The 21915-nt window shown below is 35.6% G+C and overlaps 1 protein-coding gene across 1 annotated transcript; it reads right to left on the bottom strand.

Annotated features, from left to right (window-relative positions):
• Positions 1–7105: 7105 nt before the first annotated feature.
• Positions 7106–14021, bottom strand: LOC143462065 (putative RNA-binding protein RbpA). Its single transcript, XM_076960088.1, has 2 exons — positions 13535–14021; positions 7106–7542 (listed from the first exon to the last, which is right to left on the bottom strand). Exons 1-2 carry the CDS (start codon positions 13941–13943, stop codon positions 7484–7486), a joined length of 468 nt encoding a protein of 155 aa, XP_076816203.1. The 5' UTR covers positions 13944–14021; the 3' UTR covers positions 7106–7483.
• Between the last annotated feature and the right edge of the window lie 7894 nt (positions 14022–21915).

The following is a 21915-nucleotide window of genomic DNA, read 5'->3' as shown; positions in this document are numbered from 1 at the left end:
TGACAAAACCACTTCTCCAACTCTATATAAAGCCATTTCTGCATTGCACGAAATAAATGTTACAATTTATTGTGATCTTCATTTTAGAAAGGCTTGTGATGACATTATAAAATAGCCTGCAAATCGAATGCTGCATAGAATACTTGTTTACGAAAATCGGCATTACGAAATGTGATATAAATGCCATACCGATAACTTCTTGTTTTTTGTTTTGAGTTGTGACATAAATGTTGTGGCTGCCTGTCTTGCGCACAGTAGTATTATTAATATGCACAGTTGTAAAATGCATACAGTCTACTATGATAAACGCTGTAACATGGACGTCTTTATGCTGTTGCTGCTATGTCAATGTTCTATCTAAAAGTATTTGTTCAAAGAAGCTTCAATATAATCAGTATACTCTATACAGTTGTGATGCTTGTGTAATAAATTTTGAGAACTATATTTGATGAAGATCAGTGTCAAGTTAAACAACCTTGTTGTCACCTTCGAAAGACAATAATTCGCTAAGGTGGACAATTAATTCTAAGGTTTGATAAAGCAAGAAAACGGCCTTTGAAAATCATATACCATCGAGCGCAGCAAACAATTAGACAATCAAACATTGTATTGGAGTGGCTAAACCAGTCAAGTTCAACAACCATAAACCAACCATTTCATTACAATCTAGTGCGCCGAGTTCGGTGAGAACTACGCTTTTCTTTTATCGAGGAAGCTATGAACAATTAAAATTGAGGTTAAGAGAAGTCTAGTGATTTCCGACTACAAATTTCGAAGACTCATTGAATTCAGACAACTTTGGATGCAAAAATGACCGACAAACATCGCACGCTGAACCATTCACGAGACGTGGCAGTACAGTGAAGAAGCTTGATCGGTATTTGGACATTCAGTAATGATTTTTTGTTTGTTTATTCTCTATCTATCATAGCGTATAGTTTATTTTGCTGTATGTTTTTGTAAAGCCTAATGTCAGAAGAAAACAAATGAAAGGTAGATGAGTTGCTAAAGGATATGTTAAATGATAACGTTATTAGTCACTCACAGTCGCCTTGGTCTAGCCCAGTTGTGTTGGTGAAAAAGAAGGACGGCAATGTGAGAAAGAAAGCAGAAAGAAAATATTCCACCACGAGGAAGGAACTCCTGGCAATTGTTTTTAGGATGCAGAAATTTCGTTGTTATCTTGGCACACCTTTTCTTCTTCGCACGGACCACGCTTCGTTACGGTGGCTGTGGACAGCAAAAGAGACATACGGTCAATGTGCGCGCTGGTTTGAAATATTGGCTGATTTTGATTTTAAATTAATACATCGCTCTGGATCAAAGCACTCCAATGCAGACGCATTTAGTAGAAGGCCACAGAGCAGCAAAATAAGTGATTCTAATAGCATCGAATTGAATCCTGAGAAGTATACGTTTGAAGTTGAAGAAAACTTTAAAACCGGTAAGACCTCGACGGAAAGTGTTTTAAGTATTGATCTTCGTGAGGGTTTTGGTTGGACTCCTGATAAATTTCACAAGCTCAAAAGTCCGACGAACATCTTTTCGTAGTACTAGGTTGGATTAGAGCCGGCGCAAGACCCCCTTGAAATTGAGCAGTGAGATTCGACATTACTGGTCTTTGTTTGGAGATTTTTTTAATTCACCAGTGTACCGCAGTCTGGAAGACACATTGGAAGGAAAACGCCTTCAGTTACTGGTTCCTAAAGAAATGCGTCCGAGAGTCCTGAAAGAGTTACATGACGCATCCCTTGGAGGAGGACATATGGGTGTTGATAGAACAGCTGAAAGAGTTTCAATACGATTTTACTAGCCCCGCTGGAAAACGGATGTCCGTGAGTATTGTGAGTGTTGCACACTCTGTGATTTACGTAAAGCTCCTTCTAGAACACCAAGAGCATCCTTGGTACCTTCCGATGAGTTGGAGCCGATGCAAAGAATAGAGATTGACGTCCTTGGAGGACTTCCTGTGACACATTCAGGAAGCCGTTACATACTGGTAGCCACTGATATGTACACTAAATATATGTAGGCTTGGTCAATGGCATCACAGACAGCCCAAGAAACAGCATTTGTTCTCTATCATAACTGGATGACGATTCATAGTGTTCCGGAGCGTATTCACAGTGACCGAGGAGGAAACTTTGAGAGCCAGTTGTTTAAAGAGCTTATTAATCTTCTCGGCTGCAAGAAATTAAGAACCACCGCATACCACCCTTCTGGGAACGGTTGAAAGGGCCAATAGAAGCATCCTTTCCGTCATGAAGAATTATGTCCAATGCGATCCACTATCTTGGGATAAATCTCTCTCCTCAATTTGTGCGACCTATAACGCCAGTCGACACGAAGAGACAGGTGTTTCTCCACATTTCCTTCTGACTGGACGAGAATTTAGGTTACCAGAAGATTTGATGACTGGACAGCTTTCAAGTCATCCATCATCGTCGGCAATGTTCGATTTACAAGACCGTATGCGGCTTGTCCACGAAGTCGTGAAAACGAGACTCGACCAACGTTGGCAATCCATGAAAGCACGTTACGACAAGTCGGTATCGAGACAAGCGGAGTTTAAAGTAAGAGACAACGTCATGCTGCGAAACACTGTCATATCAAAAGATGAAAAGCGAAAGTTTCACCTCCCTTATTCAGGCCCCTACGAAGTTGTTGAAACTTTTCCACCGGCAAATTATCTGATTCGCAATCATGAACGGACGTTAAGAGTATATTTTAACAGGCTAAAGCTAAGCAGAGGTGACCATCATACGATGCCTTCCTATAGTCAAGATAGTCACCCAGAAGATGTTCCCCAGCACTTGGACAAGCCCTTGACTGGAGCTTATTTTTTAATAACCGATCAAATGCAAATCGTCACGAGAGTAACAATTTTAATATCGTTTGTAACTCCCGAAATATCGGTCGACTTCACCCTATTCGTTACCCAGACGTCGAAACGTATTAATTGTATATTTGTGTGATGCTTGATGTTATGTTGTTGACTATTTTCCTATGATTTGTATTTTATATACCACAGTTTCACACATAGGCCTACCAAGTATGATGGTATTTTATTTCGGATCGGTTTATATACCGTCTATTTTAGCTATCAATCTTACGTTTTTATACCTTTTGTAGTATTATTGGCATGAAGCGTGATTTGTAACCCACCTTATTGTTTTGGTATAGTCAACATATGTTTGAATTTCTTTTATAACAAGTTATTTTTAATTTTGCTTTGGTTTTCAATGTAGTGTTTGTGTTTACATTATTTACATAGAAATGCTGTACCTTGATTGTTTGTTTTATTAGTGTGATAATCATACTTTTTTTCGCTATAGTGCACCGTTTTGCTGTGTTTGGGGAATCGTTTTGTAAACCTTTTTTTATGTGTCCCACTGTGGCATGCGTGGTCGAAAATTTTCTTCAAGATTCACAAATTCATCTAGGTAACAGAAGTACTAGCGGTTTCTTCGTGATTATATTCTATTTTTTCGTTTTAATTACCACATACCTAGCTTATAACCAGTTTTGCTAATTGATGTTCAAGTAATGTCGAAGAAAAATTTATTGGAGGGGGAGGAGTGTTACGTTGTTTTCTGCTCGGTTTGACGTGTCTTTGTATTTTCTGCCTTCGGCCAGAAGCACTGATAATTGTGATTATGCCTTGACCGTTGTCGAACATGTCATTTTACCGATGCCTTTACTGCTGTGTGGACGTGCCCACTTTTTACTATTATGAAATATACAATCCTATAGTTAACTGCAGGTCTCTTCGAACCAGCACTAGGAAAAGGCCAGTAACAAAAGGACCTGTGGTAGGAATCTCTGACATTATGATATTACGTTTATAATAGCGTTATTGTTCAGATTACGCTTAATTGATGATGGCTTAATTTCCATAATCTCTAACGGTTAAGCCATGCCGTAGAGAAATATTTCTCTATGTTATTTTGTTATGCTTTAAACATAGCGGTTGTTTTCAGAAGGTAAAGACGTACATACCCGAGGCTAACGCCCATACACTATGTTGAATGTCAATAACAAAACGTATTTAACTGATTTTGTAATAAGCTTATTTCCAAGTGAAATTTTCACACAGCTATCCTGGGAAAACCAGATGCTGAAATATAATTCAATGGTCTTATAGCTGAAATTGCCTATCGCGAATTTCTTTTATGTTGATCATAAAATTGCATTTTAAGCGATTTTCTGGGGGGAGTTGTTGATATATGTTGATACTATCTGATGATATTATGAAATAGCTTGCAAATTGAATGCCGCATAGAATACTTGTTTACGGAAATCGGCATTACGAAATGTGATATAAATGCCATACCGATAACTACCTGTTTTCTGTTTTGAGTTGTGACATAAATGTCGTGGCTTCCTATCTTGCGCACATTAGTATTATTAATATACACAGTTGTCAAATGCATACAGTCTTCTAAGATAAACGTTGTAACATCGACGTCTTTATGCTCTTTCTGCTATGTCAATGTTTTATCTAAAAGTATTCGTTCAAAGAAGCTTCAATATAATCAGTCGGCTATATATGTGATGCTTGTGTAACAATTGTTAACTCTATTTGTAGAAGATCAGTGTCAAGTTAGACAACCTCACAAGACAATAATTATAATTCATCAAGCTAAACAATTAAGTCTGTGGGTGAGAAAAGCAAACAACGACTTTGTGAGACTCATACATCATCACCCACAAAATATAATTCGACAACCAAATATAGTAGTGAAGTGGATCAACCTTACAGTTTAAGGTACAATAAACAACATTTTCATTACAGGCTTTAACCCTTTTACTTATAGAAGGTAAGCAAACGTTAACTCAACCCAGCATTTATCACAACCGATAAAAAATTTAACAAAAATGTAACTCTTTGTATGTCTTTTTACCAGCCTTGAACATTACAATATGTTGGTGAAGCAGTCTTGTCGATTTCAAGTCTTATTAAAATCTCAAATTAAATGTTTTTATGCAAGGGGTATTCCCTAACCAAGAAAATTCATTACAAAACTATTTTGAAAAGAACTACATTTACAATATTTGTAAATTTTAATTAATTAAATTCTGCAATAAAAATTTACTGGCAATCTTTGCGGTCTCAATCCCGCATAGACTGACCCAGTTTATCCCTACATATGCTAGTACAAGCATAGACAGCCGTTATGTCGTCTCCACAAAGAAACTGTCGTGAACATAATGGATTTAATGTAATGACGAAATGTATGCTCAGTTGGAAGCACTCCGGACTATGATAAATGAAAAACGATTGTCTCAGCCCAAGCCTTGACGGGCTCTCAGTCTCAAGCAAATTTTTAGTTGCTGTTCTATGCCTGCGACCTCAAATGTGAGAAACATTACACTCACTGAACAGGTTACCCTGGTACAACCGCTTGCTCACCAGGTTAAGTCTATAGCGGTCTGACGGGTGGCATCTTTTAATACCGTTACATCATTTCTTGGAAAAGTGTTTTCCAGTTATTGATTGAAGTTTATGAGCTGGTTTTTTGATAATACTTCAACTGTCGTTTGATATTTAAAACTTGCTCTGAATAACTTCGTGTGAACACTCCCTTTAGTACGTTCCCAGGTTGTTTCCAGCATCTGTGCTGATAAGAAATCTTTATTGCAAATGCCCGCTTCTTAACTTTATACTGATTTTATTTATCTGTGTGTCAGCTTCAACTACATGTAACCCCCATTACCATCGCTTAAAGTTTTATAAGATCGCACTTTTACCAGCGAGCGGTCAGACAGAGAGGCACAATCACGGAAGCGAACAGATGAGCTTTCTAGTCATCGTGATAGTCATGGTGATAGCCATGGTGATTGCAACTCAATAGACATCTTATAAGCAGTGATATTACTATGTTTTTGATGATGCGTAATATTGAGAAAGTGCACAGCACCTACAATAAAAACCCTTTCTTGTAAATTATTTCTGTTGTAATATTAAAAACTTTCGGCTGAAAAGAGGTTAGCGTATTTTAACCGCACGCAACAATAGAGTCAGATAACAATTCAACAGGTTAATTAAGTTAACGTAACATAAGTTAAGACAGATAAATTAACCTCTGCAAGTCAAACAAAGTTAATCAACACTCTCCAGCAATCTCCATGTGGGCACAGTTCTGTACATTAATAAAGCCAAATTGGTTTGCGGATCACATTTCTCTGATAGGGCGTTGCGTCATTTAAACCCTGATCAACCCAAACCAGTAAAAACGGGCGAAAAGTTGAAGTATTCGTCTACTATGTTCGAGTAAATATTGTCATTATCGTTAGTGTAATGGCCTAGGTTTAATGTAAAACCAATTCAAATTGGAAACTGGCCTACTTTTATTTGAGTAACTATACTACTACCATTATAAACACTTATTAAAACTACGTGTGTAAAAAAAATTACGGGAAAACAATATTCCATCTGAAGCAGTGTAACTTTACCATCTGACAAAAAAGTCAGCGATTGATCTTATGTAAAAATGCTCTTTTTCGATCAAATTTTGCAATTGCGGTTCTCGTTTTTCCTCGGGTTTAGGGAAAACTTACTAACAAGAAGAGAATACATAGAAAAACGCTGGGAATACAAGGTTGTTGATGGAAATAATTGCGATGAGTCAAGCGATATTTTTACGTCATAATACCCGGTACTCGAGTAGAAACGGAGTAAAGCAGTTTTGATTTTAAATATTACGTACGGTATACAAATGCCTATAATTGTATATTGACCTGAATTTACGACCGATGCTTAGGGAATCGACTTTATCAATTATTTGTACACAATGTTCATTAATTAAATTATTCCTATATCTTCTTATCTCAAGTTGAAAATAATACTAATCACTTATAGGCATTCGCCATCTGCTGGTTAGTTACATCCTACTCCAAGGACATGACATGCTAGCCCACTTTCATGGTTAGTTCTGTAGAAACATATCCACAAGAGTGGGCGTCCCAGAGAAAAATTTCATTTAAAATAAAAACAGTTAATTGCTGCCGCAGCCTTGTGATTGAATATGGAACACACATCCTACAAATTACTGTACCCCAAAACTCTTTAAATGTTCACACTTGCCTAAATAATGAGACTCAATGAATTTACAATACTTATTTTTAATGCAATTTCTTGGCAGATTTTTTAATTTTACATGTTGTCCACACATTTAAAAAAATGCAAAAATAGTCCATTCCGATAAACAACTGAAACATGGTTTAATGTTACAGTACAATCCACTTTATTTTACAAGTGCTGAATTTGAAATCTAACAAACACCTATTACAAAATATTTTCCCAAAAGGTCATATACATCAGTCATAACGATGAAGTTCAAAAGTTTCAAAGCTTGTCTAGAGCAGGTCATTGTTGTTAATGAAGTTGTTTTGATCAAAAAACGGTTGACTTGGTTGGCTGGAAGTATGAATAGCATTTCAATCGTATTGGTATTGGTTCATATGTACAAAGGATTGGCAATCAATAGCGGTCACTATATCTATCTCTTCCATATCCACCGCCGCCGCCACTGCCACCACCTAGAGGAGTATATATTTAATAAAAATATTTGACAAAAAGCACACTGTTTAACACAAAATGCCTACAAGATGTGTATGCGGATCATTGTAGATTTGTGAACTTTTAAGCCAAAAATGATACACACTTTAGAATGCATCAACTGAACAAAAATATAGAGCGCACATGATTGAATCGAGTTTAAAGATGATTCATGGTTATATTAACAAACGGTATACTTTGGATTTTGAATATTGTTGCTTAAATACAACTCATAAATGATTTAACTGGTTAAAAAGGTACTGTTTAATTGTATTTATTGTATTGTTTGTTTTACTTAAATGTAGTGTCTTGAGAGTAAAATATGCTTGCTGTAGAAAACCTAATAATTATGTAAATATATTATATGTATGTGTATACAAGCAGTCGGGCAATGTTTTCAAAAAGAGCGTTGCTCACCGATGAAAAAGAGCATGGCTCATGCTTTTGCTCTTGCATAAAGAATTGAGTGCACTCGTAATGTCACTCTCCCTCTTTTTTGTAACTATTAAAACATATTTTCACTCGGGCACATTTGTATGTTGCAGTTTGCGATTTGACGTAATAATCATTTTTTTACCATAAATTGAGTTGTTGTTGACCACACATGATTTCGATTAAGTTACAATAAGCAATTACGATTGGAAAAAATGTTTGTCAGATAAAAGTCGAACTAATAACGACTATAATATGTAACCTATTTTTAACTTTTCAACATTTCAGTTTGCCTTTAAACAAAAAAAACAAGACAAAAAGACGATTTTTTTATAGGAAAGTTCTAGTGAATGCCATAAAAAACGCAAATTTTTTTAATCTGGACATCGATCATAAACAACCATATACCGGTGAATCCGTCATATGCTGCTTGAAACCTGCTTTGTCAAGGAACAACAATGATATCACAGTATTACCATACAAAATGTGAATGGTAGCAGAAAAGATTAAAGTATAAATATAATAATATAAATATAAGTATAATTTATACTGAAAGTATAAATCCGCTAAATTATAAAAATAACAGCAACTTGAAGCAAATTACAACATCACAATAACAACTCAGCTCATTGATATCAGCAAAAAAAGTGTTCAAACCAAATCACCGTAACATGGTTCTGATGTGCAAATTGTATTGTTCAATTTTCGCCATTAACTTCTGCTTAGCAAAAATTGTGCGTGAAACTACTATCAAAACATTCATTTATTTCATTGTTCATGTTTTCATATTGATAATTCAATTATCTATTCACTACATAAAATTATGGTTTTATGGCAGTCGAAAATTCTAATTTTTTTTTCAATCCAACCATTTGTATCCATTTTGTGCATTAAGTGAGAAGCAAATAACCCTTGAAAAGGAGTGTTGCTCGTGCCAACTGCTAATTACATGGGAGCCTACTTCAAGGCAAGGGTGACCAGCCCCTGTATGAACTGGGCGAACAAGTTTTCATGATCACTAACAACTTATTAACTTAGAAAGCAGATTCAGTTGGATTAGTCTAACTCAAGCAATCAGCCTTAATTCAGTAATCATGCGTATGATAGTAGTTCCCATTATGTGATACCAAAAGTTAGCCATTTAATTCTATTTGATTTACATTGTAGCATTTTTGATTTTGCCAGGAGTATTTGTTACAACTGAATGTGGGAGGTTAAGACTTACATATAAAGCCGATTTCAACGTTTTAAACATAACATAACTATCTGCAACAAACCAAACATTTAATAAACAATTTCAAAACTACTGTATTAGGAAAGCAGATGGGAACAAACAACGCCTGTTATGATATCATAAATGATCATTTGAGACACCATAAGACAACAATGCGAGCATGTTTCGGGCTTAATATGACTAAATAGAGACAGTTTACGCCTAAATCAGTCTGTTATGCTTAACTTATGTACGTGCTGTGATGTGCAAATTTAAAGTTTTTGAATTTGTTTAATTAACTTTAAACCTATTCACTATTTTGATATTATTTGTGTTTTGCCCTCCAAATATTTTAAGTAGGCGCCTATGTATATATACAATGGAACCCCGGTTAATGACAACACCCGATAACGCGAACATTCAGTTATCACGATCACTTCAACATGGCACGGAATATCCTCTATTACAATGTATAACATTCTGCTTCGCCAACGTGACTACTCCAGTAACCAGGCCGGGACCGCAATAAAGTTGGAACGAAGCAAATGATTCAACCATGCCTAAGAAAATTTGCAAACTTTTTTACTCGCAATTGTTAAATCCTAACTAATTAATGGCAGCTGCGCTGTAGTCATCTAGGACTGTTTTTTAGTGATGGTTGCACTATTTCAGTGGAAAAAATCGTGCGTTCGAAGCTATTTTTTACAGTTTCTTGTTGACCTAATGTAACTTGTGTTATAGCTTAGTAACCTAATTTAAATTCAACTCCAAACAAACCATAGATTGCTAAAATCAACTTTTGTATACCCATTCTCCTACCCTAACCGCCTATTTTTAACAACAGGATGCATGAGCTATGTACGGTGAAATAGTAGATTCATTTAGCAATTGCTTGCGTGTGTGTGTGTGCCGTGCCCACACAGATTAGCACATGGCACACGAATGCTGCAAATGAATCTGCAACAACAGTTCTTTGGTTTTCAACGGATTTTTAACTGGTTTTAAAACGTGTAAAAGATATGAAACCATTTCTGAAAAAAATGTATATCTTTACAACTAAAAGCAACCATACATACTAAGTTATAGAAAAATACTTACTGAAAAATATGACTAAGAAAACCTATATAGATCTATGTAAACATCAACAAAAATATCAAGATTCCTAAAGAGAATTTAATTTTACAAGACATACATACATAAACAAAAAATGCACTTCGTTTATTATAAAAATATCGCTTTTATGTCTTTTCGTTGACTTATCTTTCATCTAACACGCTAAGATAAGCTCACTGCATGCAGTCTGACCTTATCATATTTTTTCAGGCAGAGGTGGATTCAGCCGCGGTGTTGAGGCGTTGAAACACCATCATCAGTAATTAAAATAATTTTGGCAAATACTGTTTACTTTTCTGGTTAAAAACAAGCAGTAGTTCGTTTCAATGCAAACATGCGGCATAGTGCATTTTTTAAGATGTTTTAATGACAAGAGGCAAGCATATTTTCCTCTGTCCAGTTTCTCGCCTTTCTCTCTGCCCATTGCCCAATTTCTTCTTTTCTCTCTTTCAAAAATTCGCATCTGGTTTGAACGCAGCCCGCTGGAATTGAAACCACATTGGTACTACCAACAATGCCTTGGTGGGAATGAAAATTAAAAAATTTCCCCGCACAAAGCGTGTCAGTGGCTCATATCGTTTTTTAGTAACCATTAGCAAAAAAAGATTAGACGTGCCTAGAACATGTCGTTTTACTATAACGAGGAGTGCTTTAATTTATTAATGAAAGCAGTTGCGTATACAGTTTGTGTTGTTGTTGTTACCAATGTCGACAGGCTAAGCTGAAAAAATGACTAACACAAACAAAGAAAAACAGCTCAAATGTCAATATTACACACAAACATATATGTAGACTTCTTTATTGCTTGCGTTTTATTTTTTGCAAGTAAGTTTTTTTACGTAATTTCTGAGACGTTACCTGATTTTCTGTTTTTTTTAAACACCTTACATCAAAGGCTATGGTGAAATACAGATATTGCCTTGCACTTGTATGCGTCCGTGTGCATTAAAGCATCGTGGGAGATGTGATGTAAAAATCACTTTTTTGAATAACGTGTTCAGGTATTCTTAATGAACACGTTTCAATTTTTGCTAAGTATTAATGACCTACGAGCAACGTGTTGAATGACATGGGTTACCCCTTGGTAACCCACAACCCTTGCAATGGAGTAAGCTCGGCTCAGAACAATTTAGTCTTTTCAAAAAGAGCACTAATATTTTTAGTTCACTGACATATACACTATGGATGGGGAAAAGAAAAAATGTAAACTTGCATCAAAAAAACTTGAAAAAATTCCCATATCTTGACTTCTTGATGAATCCCCATATTCAAAAATTGTGACGTTTAGAACATCCCACTAAAAAAATTCCAGATCCGATCCTGGTGTTAGGCCAATAACATTTTTCGCATTGGTTTTCTGACATTTGTTGTGGCACGATCAATGTAAATATTTTTTAAATGTTATAATATTATTGGTGAAATGTAAAAGATTGTAAAAACCTTCTGCAGAGTTAGAAGTAATAACGTGCACTTGGATTTGGTATGCACTTTGAAGTTTGTACAGAAAAAAACATAGGTCAAGTAAGCGGTCTTGAGACGAATCTTTGGACTTAAATTCCAATTCTTTACGTGACTAAAGTTTTTTCCGTTTTTCTTTGATGCCTTGTTAGATGTTAAGCTTTGTTTTACATTTGAAATATGTTTCATGAAGCAGGTTATTTCCACCCATGTCCAGTGCAAAACGTCAGTAGTATATATCAAGTTAGTGACTAGGTTTTAAATATAAGTGAACTACAAGAATTCCAAGGCTATATTTAAACTGTCAATTTGCATACCACAACGCGCTCTTAAATTAAGTGTAACAAGTTGATTTAAACCTAAACTGTATTCATTTAGTTGAAAAATCCTGGAATATGCAAGTATTGTCCACATTATGATGCTTAAATGACCAATTATGATGTCATAACAGGCATTGTTCATCACTGTTGGCTTTGCTAATACACAAGCTTTGAAAATGTTTATTAAACGTTTTGGGTGTTGCAGTCACATCCATCAAATTTTAAAACGTTAGTCGCATTGATCTGGTAGGCTAATCTTAACCTCCAACATTCATCTGTAAATGAATCTTCCAGACCAGCGTGGTCCAACTTATTTTCATCGCGGGCCAAAATCAAAAAAATTTTTTATCTTGCGGGCCAATGTTTTTAAATTAGAACTGAAAAAATGTGAAATTAGAACTGAAGAACAATGTGACATTGATATTAGAACTGAAATTCGAATAGTTCAAAATTTAGCTATTAAATGCTGATCAATGTGACATCTGCGGTCGAGGTTCTTCCTCGACAATAGCGACTATCAAAGCTGACTATCAGTTCGCGGGCCAACTTTGGCCCGCGGGCCTGCAGTTGGACCACGCTGTTCCAGACCAAAGCAAAAATGCTATGACGTATGTCAGATGGAATTATAGGGTTAACAGAATAGCTCAATTATATTTTTAAAAATATCAGTATCACCGATGAGATTTCAGAAAATTACCATTATATGCGTTATTGTTTAATTCTTTTAAATTGAGTGTAAGAGTTGGGCTAATCCAAATTAATCTTGTTTACAAAGACTACTAATGGACAATTTCCTAGGGGAAACCGTCCCCCTGCCATACATAACACACATTATTAACAAAAAGCAGTGATTCTTAATTTGAACCACAAGTGGCATTGAAACTTAATAGCATTAGCCCTACGAGGTTGTAAACAAGGATAGTTTCAGACTAATCAGAGTGACTAATTAAGTTCTTAGCTAGTTAATGTGGGGAGAATAGTCAAAAAGTACAGTTGTATGTCATTGTAATTAGTTGTGCAACGTCTGTTTACTTAGCACATGCTTAGTGAAACAGATTGAGCGAATCATTTTTGTTAACATCTATACTCACAGAGTCAGTCTATTTGCAAACTATTGCGATACCCTTTGATGTTTTTTGCCCGCAACAAAAATGGAGTGCAAATTGTTATTTATATGAAAAGTAGTTGCTATTATTAAAAATGTTATTATTAACTAGTGTAGGTAGGTACAACCTTTCACCTAAGCATGACTTATTGCAGGTTGATGCCCAAGCAAATGTGTAACTGGATAGTTTCCAAAAGAGTGCGCCTAATTAGGACATTTGACCATACATTAGTGCAAACCGTTTCATAGGTTGCAAAACGGTAAAACACTGTTTTGCAATTGAAGATATCTGCTGGTAAAAATGATAGGTATAAATGTTAGTGTGAGTTTACCATATGATCTTCCGCCTCCATAACTGCCACCACCACCACCACCATATCCATCGCCTCCGTAGTCTCCACCTCGTCCACCATATCCACCACCACCGTGTCTTCCTCCTCCGCCACCTCGGCCATAACCTCCTCTTCCACCACCACCTCCTCCTCCTTTTCGTGATTCCGCCTCCCGTATAGTGAGATCCCGTCCCATGAAGTCTGTCCCATTGAATTCCTTGATTGCTGACTGGGCTTCATCTGGAGAGCTAAAGGTGACAAATCCAAAGCCACGAGGTCTACCAGTGTCTCTGTCTTTGATTATGGCCACATCTACAACTGAAAAATTCTTCCCAAACAAATCCATCACTTCATCCTCATTTGCATCATAAGAAAGGTTTCCCAAAAAAACTTTGCACTGTTCAGACATTTTGCACTTTTTCTATATTTTTTTTAAGCTTTTAGTATCTCAAATTCACCACACACTTTAAATTTAATAAAATATGTTATTAGCATTTGCCAAACGCATTTCTAAACCAAGGTATTTATCTGCTTTTATTAGAATAAGCTACCATTATGATTATTGCGAATCTTAATCAGAAAAAAGTGCAAATCGCTTGCCGAATTGTTAAGTCATATCAAATAAAACCAAAGCGCAGGATTCAAAATTTTGTAAAATACCTAGGCAACATTTTTCAAAAAAAATTAATACAGTACTCACATAAGGGAAATCTTTACAAGCTGATGTACAGAAAGCTTGCAATTTAAAAAAGCATTAATGTAGGACGACAATTTCTATGGTTAAGTATAAACGATTGAAAAAATCTTACCACCCAAACCAAAACGGCAACTGTAACTCAGATAAGAGTCGATAATTAATTTATGTTGCCTTTTTATTCCTTGCGTTTTATTTTCTGGAAATAATATATATAACAAATATACACAAAAATTATTTTGTAAATGCAAAAACAAATAACAAGACTTTTTGCTATGCTAGATGACACATACAAAGATTTAGAACAATTGGGTTTAGTATACAAGTACACAACCAGATGACAATTGGAGTAGCTCGGGTATAGCACACAAAGGCATCTTGTGGTTCTGCACTTGTATACTAGACCCGAAAAATTGACTATGGTAGTTTGCAACGACTATTGTGTAAAAAGTTGTGAGTGTAACAATAATTTGTTTGTGGCATGATTTTTATCTACCTTTCCCTTTTCAATTAAAAACAAGAAAGTCAGCGTTCTTATTTTGTTGTTGTTCAAAGTTCTAGATTCAAAACATTTTATTCCAAAAAGTAAAGGCGTAACTTATTTTCATGCATATAAATACAAAGCTCATCCCCGAAAAAATAGGGGTAAATCAACAATAGAGACGTACCGATGCCGATGTTAAACTTTACTTATGCATCGGTCGACGTTTTGTATAAATATGTATTTTGTATATATGTGGTAGACTTTTACTTTTTTCTGAAATTGCTTTTCCGCCTTTCACTAGCTCTGTTAACAAAAGAAGTCTACTCAGATCGAAACAATATATATCGGTGTATAAGATAGCCATGTGTTAAATAGCGAACTATCATAACCAGTCTTATTTTAACTAGCTATCCTTCGCTTTTGAAGACATGGTAATTTAACACAGTTGTAAATCTATGTGCTGTGCTATCGTTTAAGTCTGGTAGTTCTGCACATGTCAGAGTCCTTTATTGCCGCTATACATGGCATTGTATTCAACTTTTTAACTTAAAAGTCTATAGCGAAATAACAATACAGCGCCTTGTAACCAACACAAGCAGCTAAGACGCTTTGTTTGGTGAAAAAGTTAACCATACCCCTGTCGAAGCATTTTTTATATTAAAGCAATCGTTTTGAAACATGGTTGAGAAATCAACCCAGTGAGACACTTCCAAGCGTCATTGATCTTATTGTTTTCAGATTAAGAAATTGATATCAAAGAATGTAGTTGCAATGACTTTCATCAGTATTCAAAATGTAATAAAACCTAACGAATGCAAAGACGTTAATAACAGAAGTTGAATGTCGGTAAAAAAGCATCTTAATTACCAGTACGTTGACGCTCATGATTTTCAACAACATGTCAACAGACTTGAACATTCACTTCGCGTGTAAAATTCTTTAAAATTGTTGTTTAAAGATGATTATTGTGTGGTCTGTTTAACGCACTGACAGAATTCAGCCGATAAGACATAAATATTTTCCAGATTTTTGGTCGGGCATGTAAGTCCATTCTTGTGTTTTGGCGCAATAGTTTTGTTAAAAAGGCGCATCACACATCACAGACTGTAAACTCAAAGCAGCTGTCACTATAAACAAGTGTTATTAACAGTGCGTACAGGGTTTTTATTTAGTTTTGCTAAGGCGATTGCTGAGAAATGTTTAAGGAACGCAAGTTATTAGAAATTAACCGGTTACCACTAATTTTCTGCTGTATTTGTAGAAACGTAAATTTCGAGAGACCGTTGAAAAACGTAAAGTCTCGGCATTGGTATCAACATAGGTACATCTCTAATCAAAGATATTATCGAAATAGAATGATCGATTATCAAGATATCACAGTTTGTTTGTTGCTACTTGATTTGAAGCCACCGAATTGTCAAAAACGTTTTTGTCCATAATTTTAAAACTGTTAATCCGATGTTCATCGAATTTTTCCCAATCATCTTAGAAATTTAAAAATTAAAAAATAAGGTGGTTCCAAAAGTTTAACTTTTTTTCCCATTATAAATATAATGAAATACCCATACGCCAAGAAATTCCAGGGTCCATTCCATGTAATATGTATGTCACATGTCAGTTTGCCGTGTATTAGATTTACGCCTAAGACTGTAAAACGTGGCAAAGGAACAAATGTCGTTATAATGCATTTGGTGTAAATATCAGCTATCTCTTTTCTGACATTTTCATAAAAATTAAAAAAAACATCATATATTCTTTGTTATCGCTGTGTATATACAGTCGAAATCGGTTAATCGCATAGTCAATTTGCCTTTTTTATGCGATTAACCGATGTATGCGTTTCCCACGGGCGCCGAACTTGGGTGGACAGGGTGGATTTTTCCACCCTGGATTTTTCTAACAAATAATAGCGATTTTATGTTCAAAAGGTTATTGCATTCTGGATAATCACATAATTCGTTTTATCGCATAAAGGGCGGAAGACCCAAACCGTAGGCATAGTCTATCATTTGTAAAGACAATACTACGGTTTATCGCTTAACGGTTTATTGCACAATCCGGTTAATTGAATAAAAATTGGTGATTTATTCGATTATTCAAAAGTTTTTAAAAGATAATTAAAAACAACGCGCATTGGGAGCGCACACGCAATGGATAAGCTTTGTGACTTGTACTGCGCTTTGTTATGAAACAATGAAACCAACAATGCTCGATTTAAGCATTAACACGTGGCTGTCAATAGGCTCACATTAACATTCGCACTGTTTTAGTTTCATTTAAGCGTTGCGTTAAGATGATGCCGTAATATGTGAAGACGTTTTACGAAACAAACAAGTTGAAAAAGACGACAACAATAAAAAAAGCTCTGCTGACGCAATCGTTGTGACAATACGAAAAATTAAAGAAGTTCTGCATGTACTTCATACAATTCGCCAACGACTACAGTTTGAAGGGGCGGACATGGCCACATTTGTTCGCTTAAAAACACAAATGCAAGAAAGCAAGCATGCGACGTAACTATCCTTTAAATAAAAATTAGTCTTGTTGTTCTATTGTGATGTAACAATCCTTAAATCAAACGTAGTTTTGTGGTTCATAATCACTGTAGGAAAGGCCTTTTTTCGTGAAGTTTTACTTTATTGTTCAAATGATTTACGTGCCACTTAACACTTCATCAAAGGAAATATGCGGTTAAGTGATACAAGTCTACAAATCAATCAAGAATTTCTATTCCATTAACCGATTTATACGATTAACCGTTATGCGATTAACCGTTGAATTTTCTTCACAAGTGAATGGGAATGGTTTGGGATTATGCAATGCTATGCTATTAACCGATGTATGCGATTAACCGATTTCGACTGTGGTAGGGATGGGCCGATACAAACCCAAACAGATTCTCCGAAGATCGCCTTTATGGAAGATTTAGTTAAAAATGATGATCTAGTTTCCCGACAAAGCTAAACTAGAGTCAGCAGTACTTATAATGAAGGTCGTTTGCCTAACGATTTTGCTTTTTCAATCGTTTTTTAAACAGTATTTTTTGAAAGAAAGTGATTTGTTTATCGATTACATCATGTTACAAGCAAGACTTGACAAATTTTGGATGAAACTTTATTGTTTGGTTCTAATACGAATAGATTCGGGATTCGTTCGTGTCGACCTTCATGATATTCGGGTTCGCACGAACCCGAATAATCTTCCTCGCGGCACATCCCTAGTATATAGCACATTGCTATGTTGCCCAATGTACTACAACAGTAATCCAACATAGTTTACCCGATGGGCGATGGCTCTCTGACTAAATTGACTGAACCTGACTAAATTACTGAAAGCTCCAAAAGCTAATCCAACAGTGGCCAAACCGTGGGTCGTGAACTGCATGCTGCCCTTTCACATTTTTACAAAAAAGTGTAGAAGCCACTTAATGTAATAATTAACCGTGGGACCGGACCATTTTGGTCATAGTAACTGAAGCTGCTATAAATGAACCTATAGATTGAGATAGTTAGCCAGAAAATGACCAAAAAAATGTTGTGAGTGTAACAAAGTGAATGTAAAAAAAATTTTCTCGTGATTATCCACCTAAATCTAAATCAGGAAAAATCAAATTAGCATAGTTAAAGTCTTCTCTTCAGAATCAACAAAACTTTGTGACAGTATTCAGTAAGTAGGCTGATGTAGTGACTGAAGCCAGCTTTTTAGTGGCATGGAATATAGCTCATGCTAAACGACCATACTCAGATGGTGAATTTGCGAGGAAGATTATAGCTGACGTTGTTGAGTGTTAGACCCTGACAACAAAATACTTCAGAGACAGATGCTGCAAATGTGATGTTCTCGCCACACTACAGAAAGACGTATTTCTCAGATTAGTGCGGATATTGCTGGAACAATATGGAACTTGTTAACATCCCATTCCTTCAGTCTGGCTCTTGACGAATCTACCGACATTAAGGACAATCCTCACCTAGCTATATTTGCTCGTTATGTTTCCTTCGAGATGACCTTGAAAGAGTTGTTAGACATGGTAGCAATGAAAGAAACAACACGAGGCATTGACATTAAAGATGCACTTGGCAAAGTCTTAATAAAAGCTTAGGTCCCTCTTAAAAATCTTGTCAGTTTAGCGACCGGCAATGGGGGGAAAACGTTTCGGGTTAATTGGACTATTAAGAACAACCCCAAGTTTCCTAATTTTTTTCAGTTTATTGCATTATTATCCGCGAAGACAAACATTTCAAATAGGAAATGTTATTGAGACAGTTCTTGATATTGTGCACTACATACTTTTGAAAGGGAAGACAATTGGCAGTTGAGAAATTTTGTTGAAAACATGGAGTTGGAGAATGAACCTAGAACTGTCTCTTTGCACTGTTCTGTAATGTGGCTCTCAACCAGCAATGTGCTGCATAGATTTGTGAACTTGTTGAAACCAATTCGGGAAAACCAAACCAATTCCTTTTAGAAAAAAGCATTTTCCGCAATTGGAAAGTGATGAATGGTTGCACGATCTGATGTATTTTACCAATGTTACGAAGCATTTGCAAACTTTGAACTTGGCCATTGAGGGAAAAATAATATCATCAGAGATCTCTCTCAGATATTAATTTTAGTTTCTAAAACAAATTCAAACGTTTTCAAAACGACATCATGTCAAAAAAATTGTCATTTTCTTCTTCTCAGTAAGAGAGTGACAGAGCTTCCTGAAAATGGGTTAACTGATGAAAAACTCCAAGAATATTTAGGATAAATTGCAAGATTTCGTGGATTGTTTCCAAGCTAGGGTCAATCGGCGCTATTGCGGCCACGGCGCTTTTGCGGCCACGGCGCTTTTGCGGCCGGTAAAATTGTTTCTGAAATTACCGAAAAATTTTACAACGAAAATATTTTTTTTTTTAAATTAGCCTCATCTAATATTCCTAATAAACAACTCCAGCAAATTTCAGGAAGTTACTCCAAGTAAAACGTTTGTTATTACCCTTAGAACGTGACCATCTCAAACTAAGACCAGAACGATATGAAAAAACAGCAAAAACAATTGTTTCACTCTGCAAACTAAACTGCTGTTTTTCCCGCAAATGTTGCTCTTTTTTCATTCTTTTTTCGCACACGAGGAACTGTATCCTTCTTCTGTGTATGTACAAAATTTTAGGTGTCTATGTGTATTTTTTCAGTGTTTTTTTTTTATTTTTCTGTGTTTCATCACAATTACAAAACAACCCCCTAAATGCGGACAGCACAATGTGGTCATTCTCGTTTATCAAATGCTTTGTTTGCACGTGATTATTTGCTTACTTTGGTCTACTTGCGCAATATGCAGCTCTTTCAGCTATTTGCTAAATGGGATCATACCAAATGCACCAACCTCAATATCGAGGTTAATGAAATTGAAAACGTGCAGTGGTATTGTGATATGTTTGTGTGAAAATGGTGCTGATAAAATTTTTCGGTTCTTTTTTCATTAGCATCGACTCTCAAGTGGTATTTTCCTGAATTGTTTCTTGTCGCATGAAATAAACAAATACATTATCAGAAAACATGTTGTACCATAAAGTTTTAACATGTACACGAGTATAAGCTTGCCGCCTTACTCCTTTGGAATTTTTCTTGTACTCGATGCAGGCTAAGCGTAATGACTCACTTTTTATTTTGCATTACACTGTAAACATACAATAATCGTTACGGTTAAGTTACGCTTATAGGATATGCGAGGTATACTAAAAACGTTTAAAACTTGGCCCGTCCATTATATAAACGCAAAAGTAAAATCGAATCGTAGTGGTTGCGCATCGTTTTACACCAACCAAGTTACCTGAATATTCTTCTCCCTTATTCTTACAATATTTATACATACATATATTTATTATACAGTTAGCCTATTTGATGAATCAATGAATAAAAACAATTTATTTTGCATTGCTTGTAACTCCAATGTTCTCCTTCAGTCTTGCACACAACAAACGGCAATACTGTTTAAGGCTAAATTCTTCATAAAAATACGTCCGCAAAAGCAGGGAAATACGGACGCATTTATGGAGATGTGTGTCCGCATTTGCAAGGAGTGTCCGCAATTAACCGGAAAAAGTAGTCTTGGAAGAAATCGTTTAGCTCCGTTTTTGCAACAACAGAAAATAAAATAAAATTATAGTAAAAAAGTAGATTAAATTCTGCACAATATGGTGAAAAAATTTTTTCGCTTGCCCCAGGCAAACGTATTTAACATGAGATTTAAATCGCAAAGAAAAAATGTGGCCGCAATACCGCCGATAGACCCTAGATTTGAATGCTTTGAAACCATGTTTTGCATTCTTTGTGGATCTCTTTTATGCAGACGTAATGTAATTAGTAGGGCAACCAGTTTTTTGACCTAAAAATTTTAAATTTTGACCTTAAAATTTGCAAATTTTGACCTCATTTTGACCTAAAAAGTTTATATTTTGACCTTATTTTGACCTAAAAAGTTTACATTTTGACCTTATTTTGACCTAAAACGTTTAAATTTTGACCTCATTTTGAAAAACGCTATACTGATAGTCTCTACACTGTCTACAGCAACTTTCTAATCTAAAGCTGCATTTGAAAATGACAAAATGCTTTTCTAGTGTTGACTTTTTTTTCGTTTCTGCGTATTAAGATTGACAACTTGCAGTTTCAAATGCAATGCCGTCACATCGTGATGTCACCAAACGCGCTGAAAAGCCTTCCCTCTCTTTGTGTCTTTGGTTCTAAGTAAAATTTGCGGGACTGGAATTGTTTGCGGTACAAGAAAAGAGAAAAACGGAAGAATAATATTACAAAATGGTTACAAAATTACAAGTTTAATAGATTTTGACCTAAAAAAAAGACCTAACGAAACAATTTGACCGTATTTTGACCTAACGTAACATTTTGACTTTATCTGACCTAATAACTTCTATACCACACGTCGTACAAAGCTGAAATTTGTTTTGTACTTGTTTCATAGCATTCTGAGCAGGTAAAAAAAAATTGACCATATTGACTTTTGGTTGCCCTAGTAATTAGTGATGGGTTTCCAGTCCCCGAACTTTTACCACACACTCATCAGCTGCTGAAATTGAACTCTTAGAATTGAAGGAAGGTTTAACAATGACAATGTACCGTTAAAGCCATTCGATTTTTGACTTCTGGAAACAAGTGCCAGAAAGTAAATATCCTGCGCCTAAGAAAATTAGCAGACAA

Source organism: Clavelina lepadiformis, chromosome 6 (assembly GCF_947623445.1).
Source record: "Clavelina lepadiformis chromosome 6, kaClaLepa1.1, whole genome shotgun sequence".
NCBI lineage: Eukaryota > Metazoa > Chordata > Ascidiacea > Aplousobranchia > Clavelinidae > Clavelina > Clavelina lepadiformis.
The sequence above is the reverse complement of the archived record's forward strand: the minus strand, read 5'-3'. Positions and strand labels throughout refer to the sequence as shown.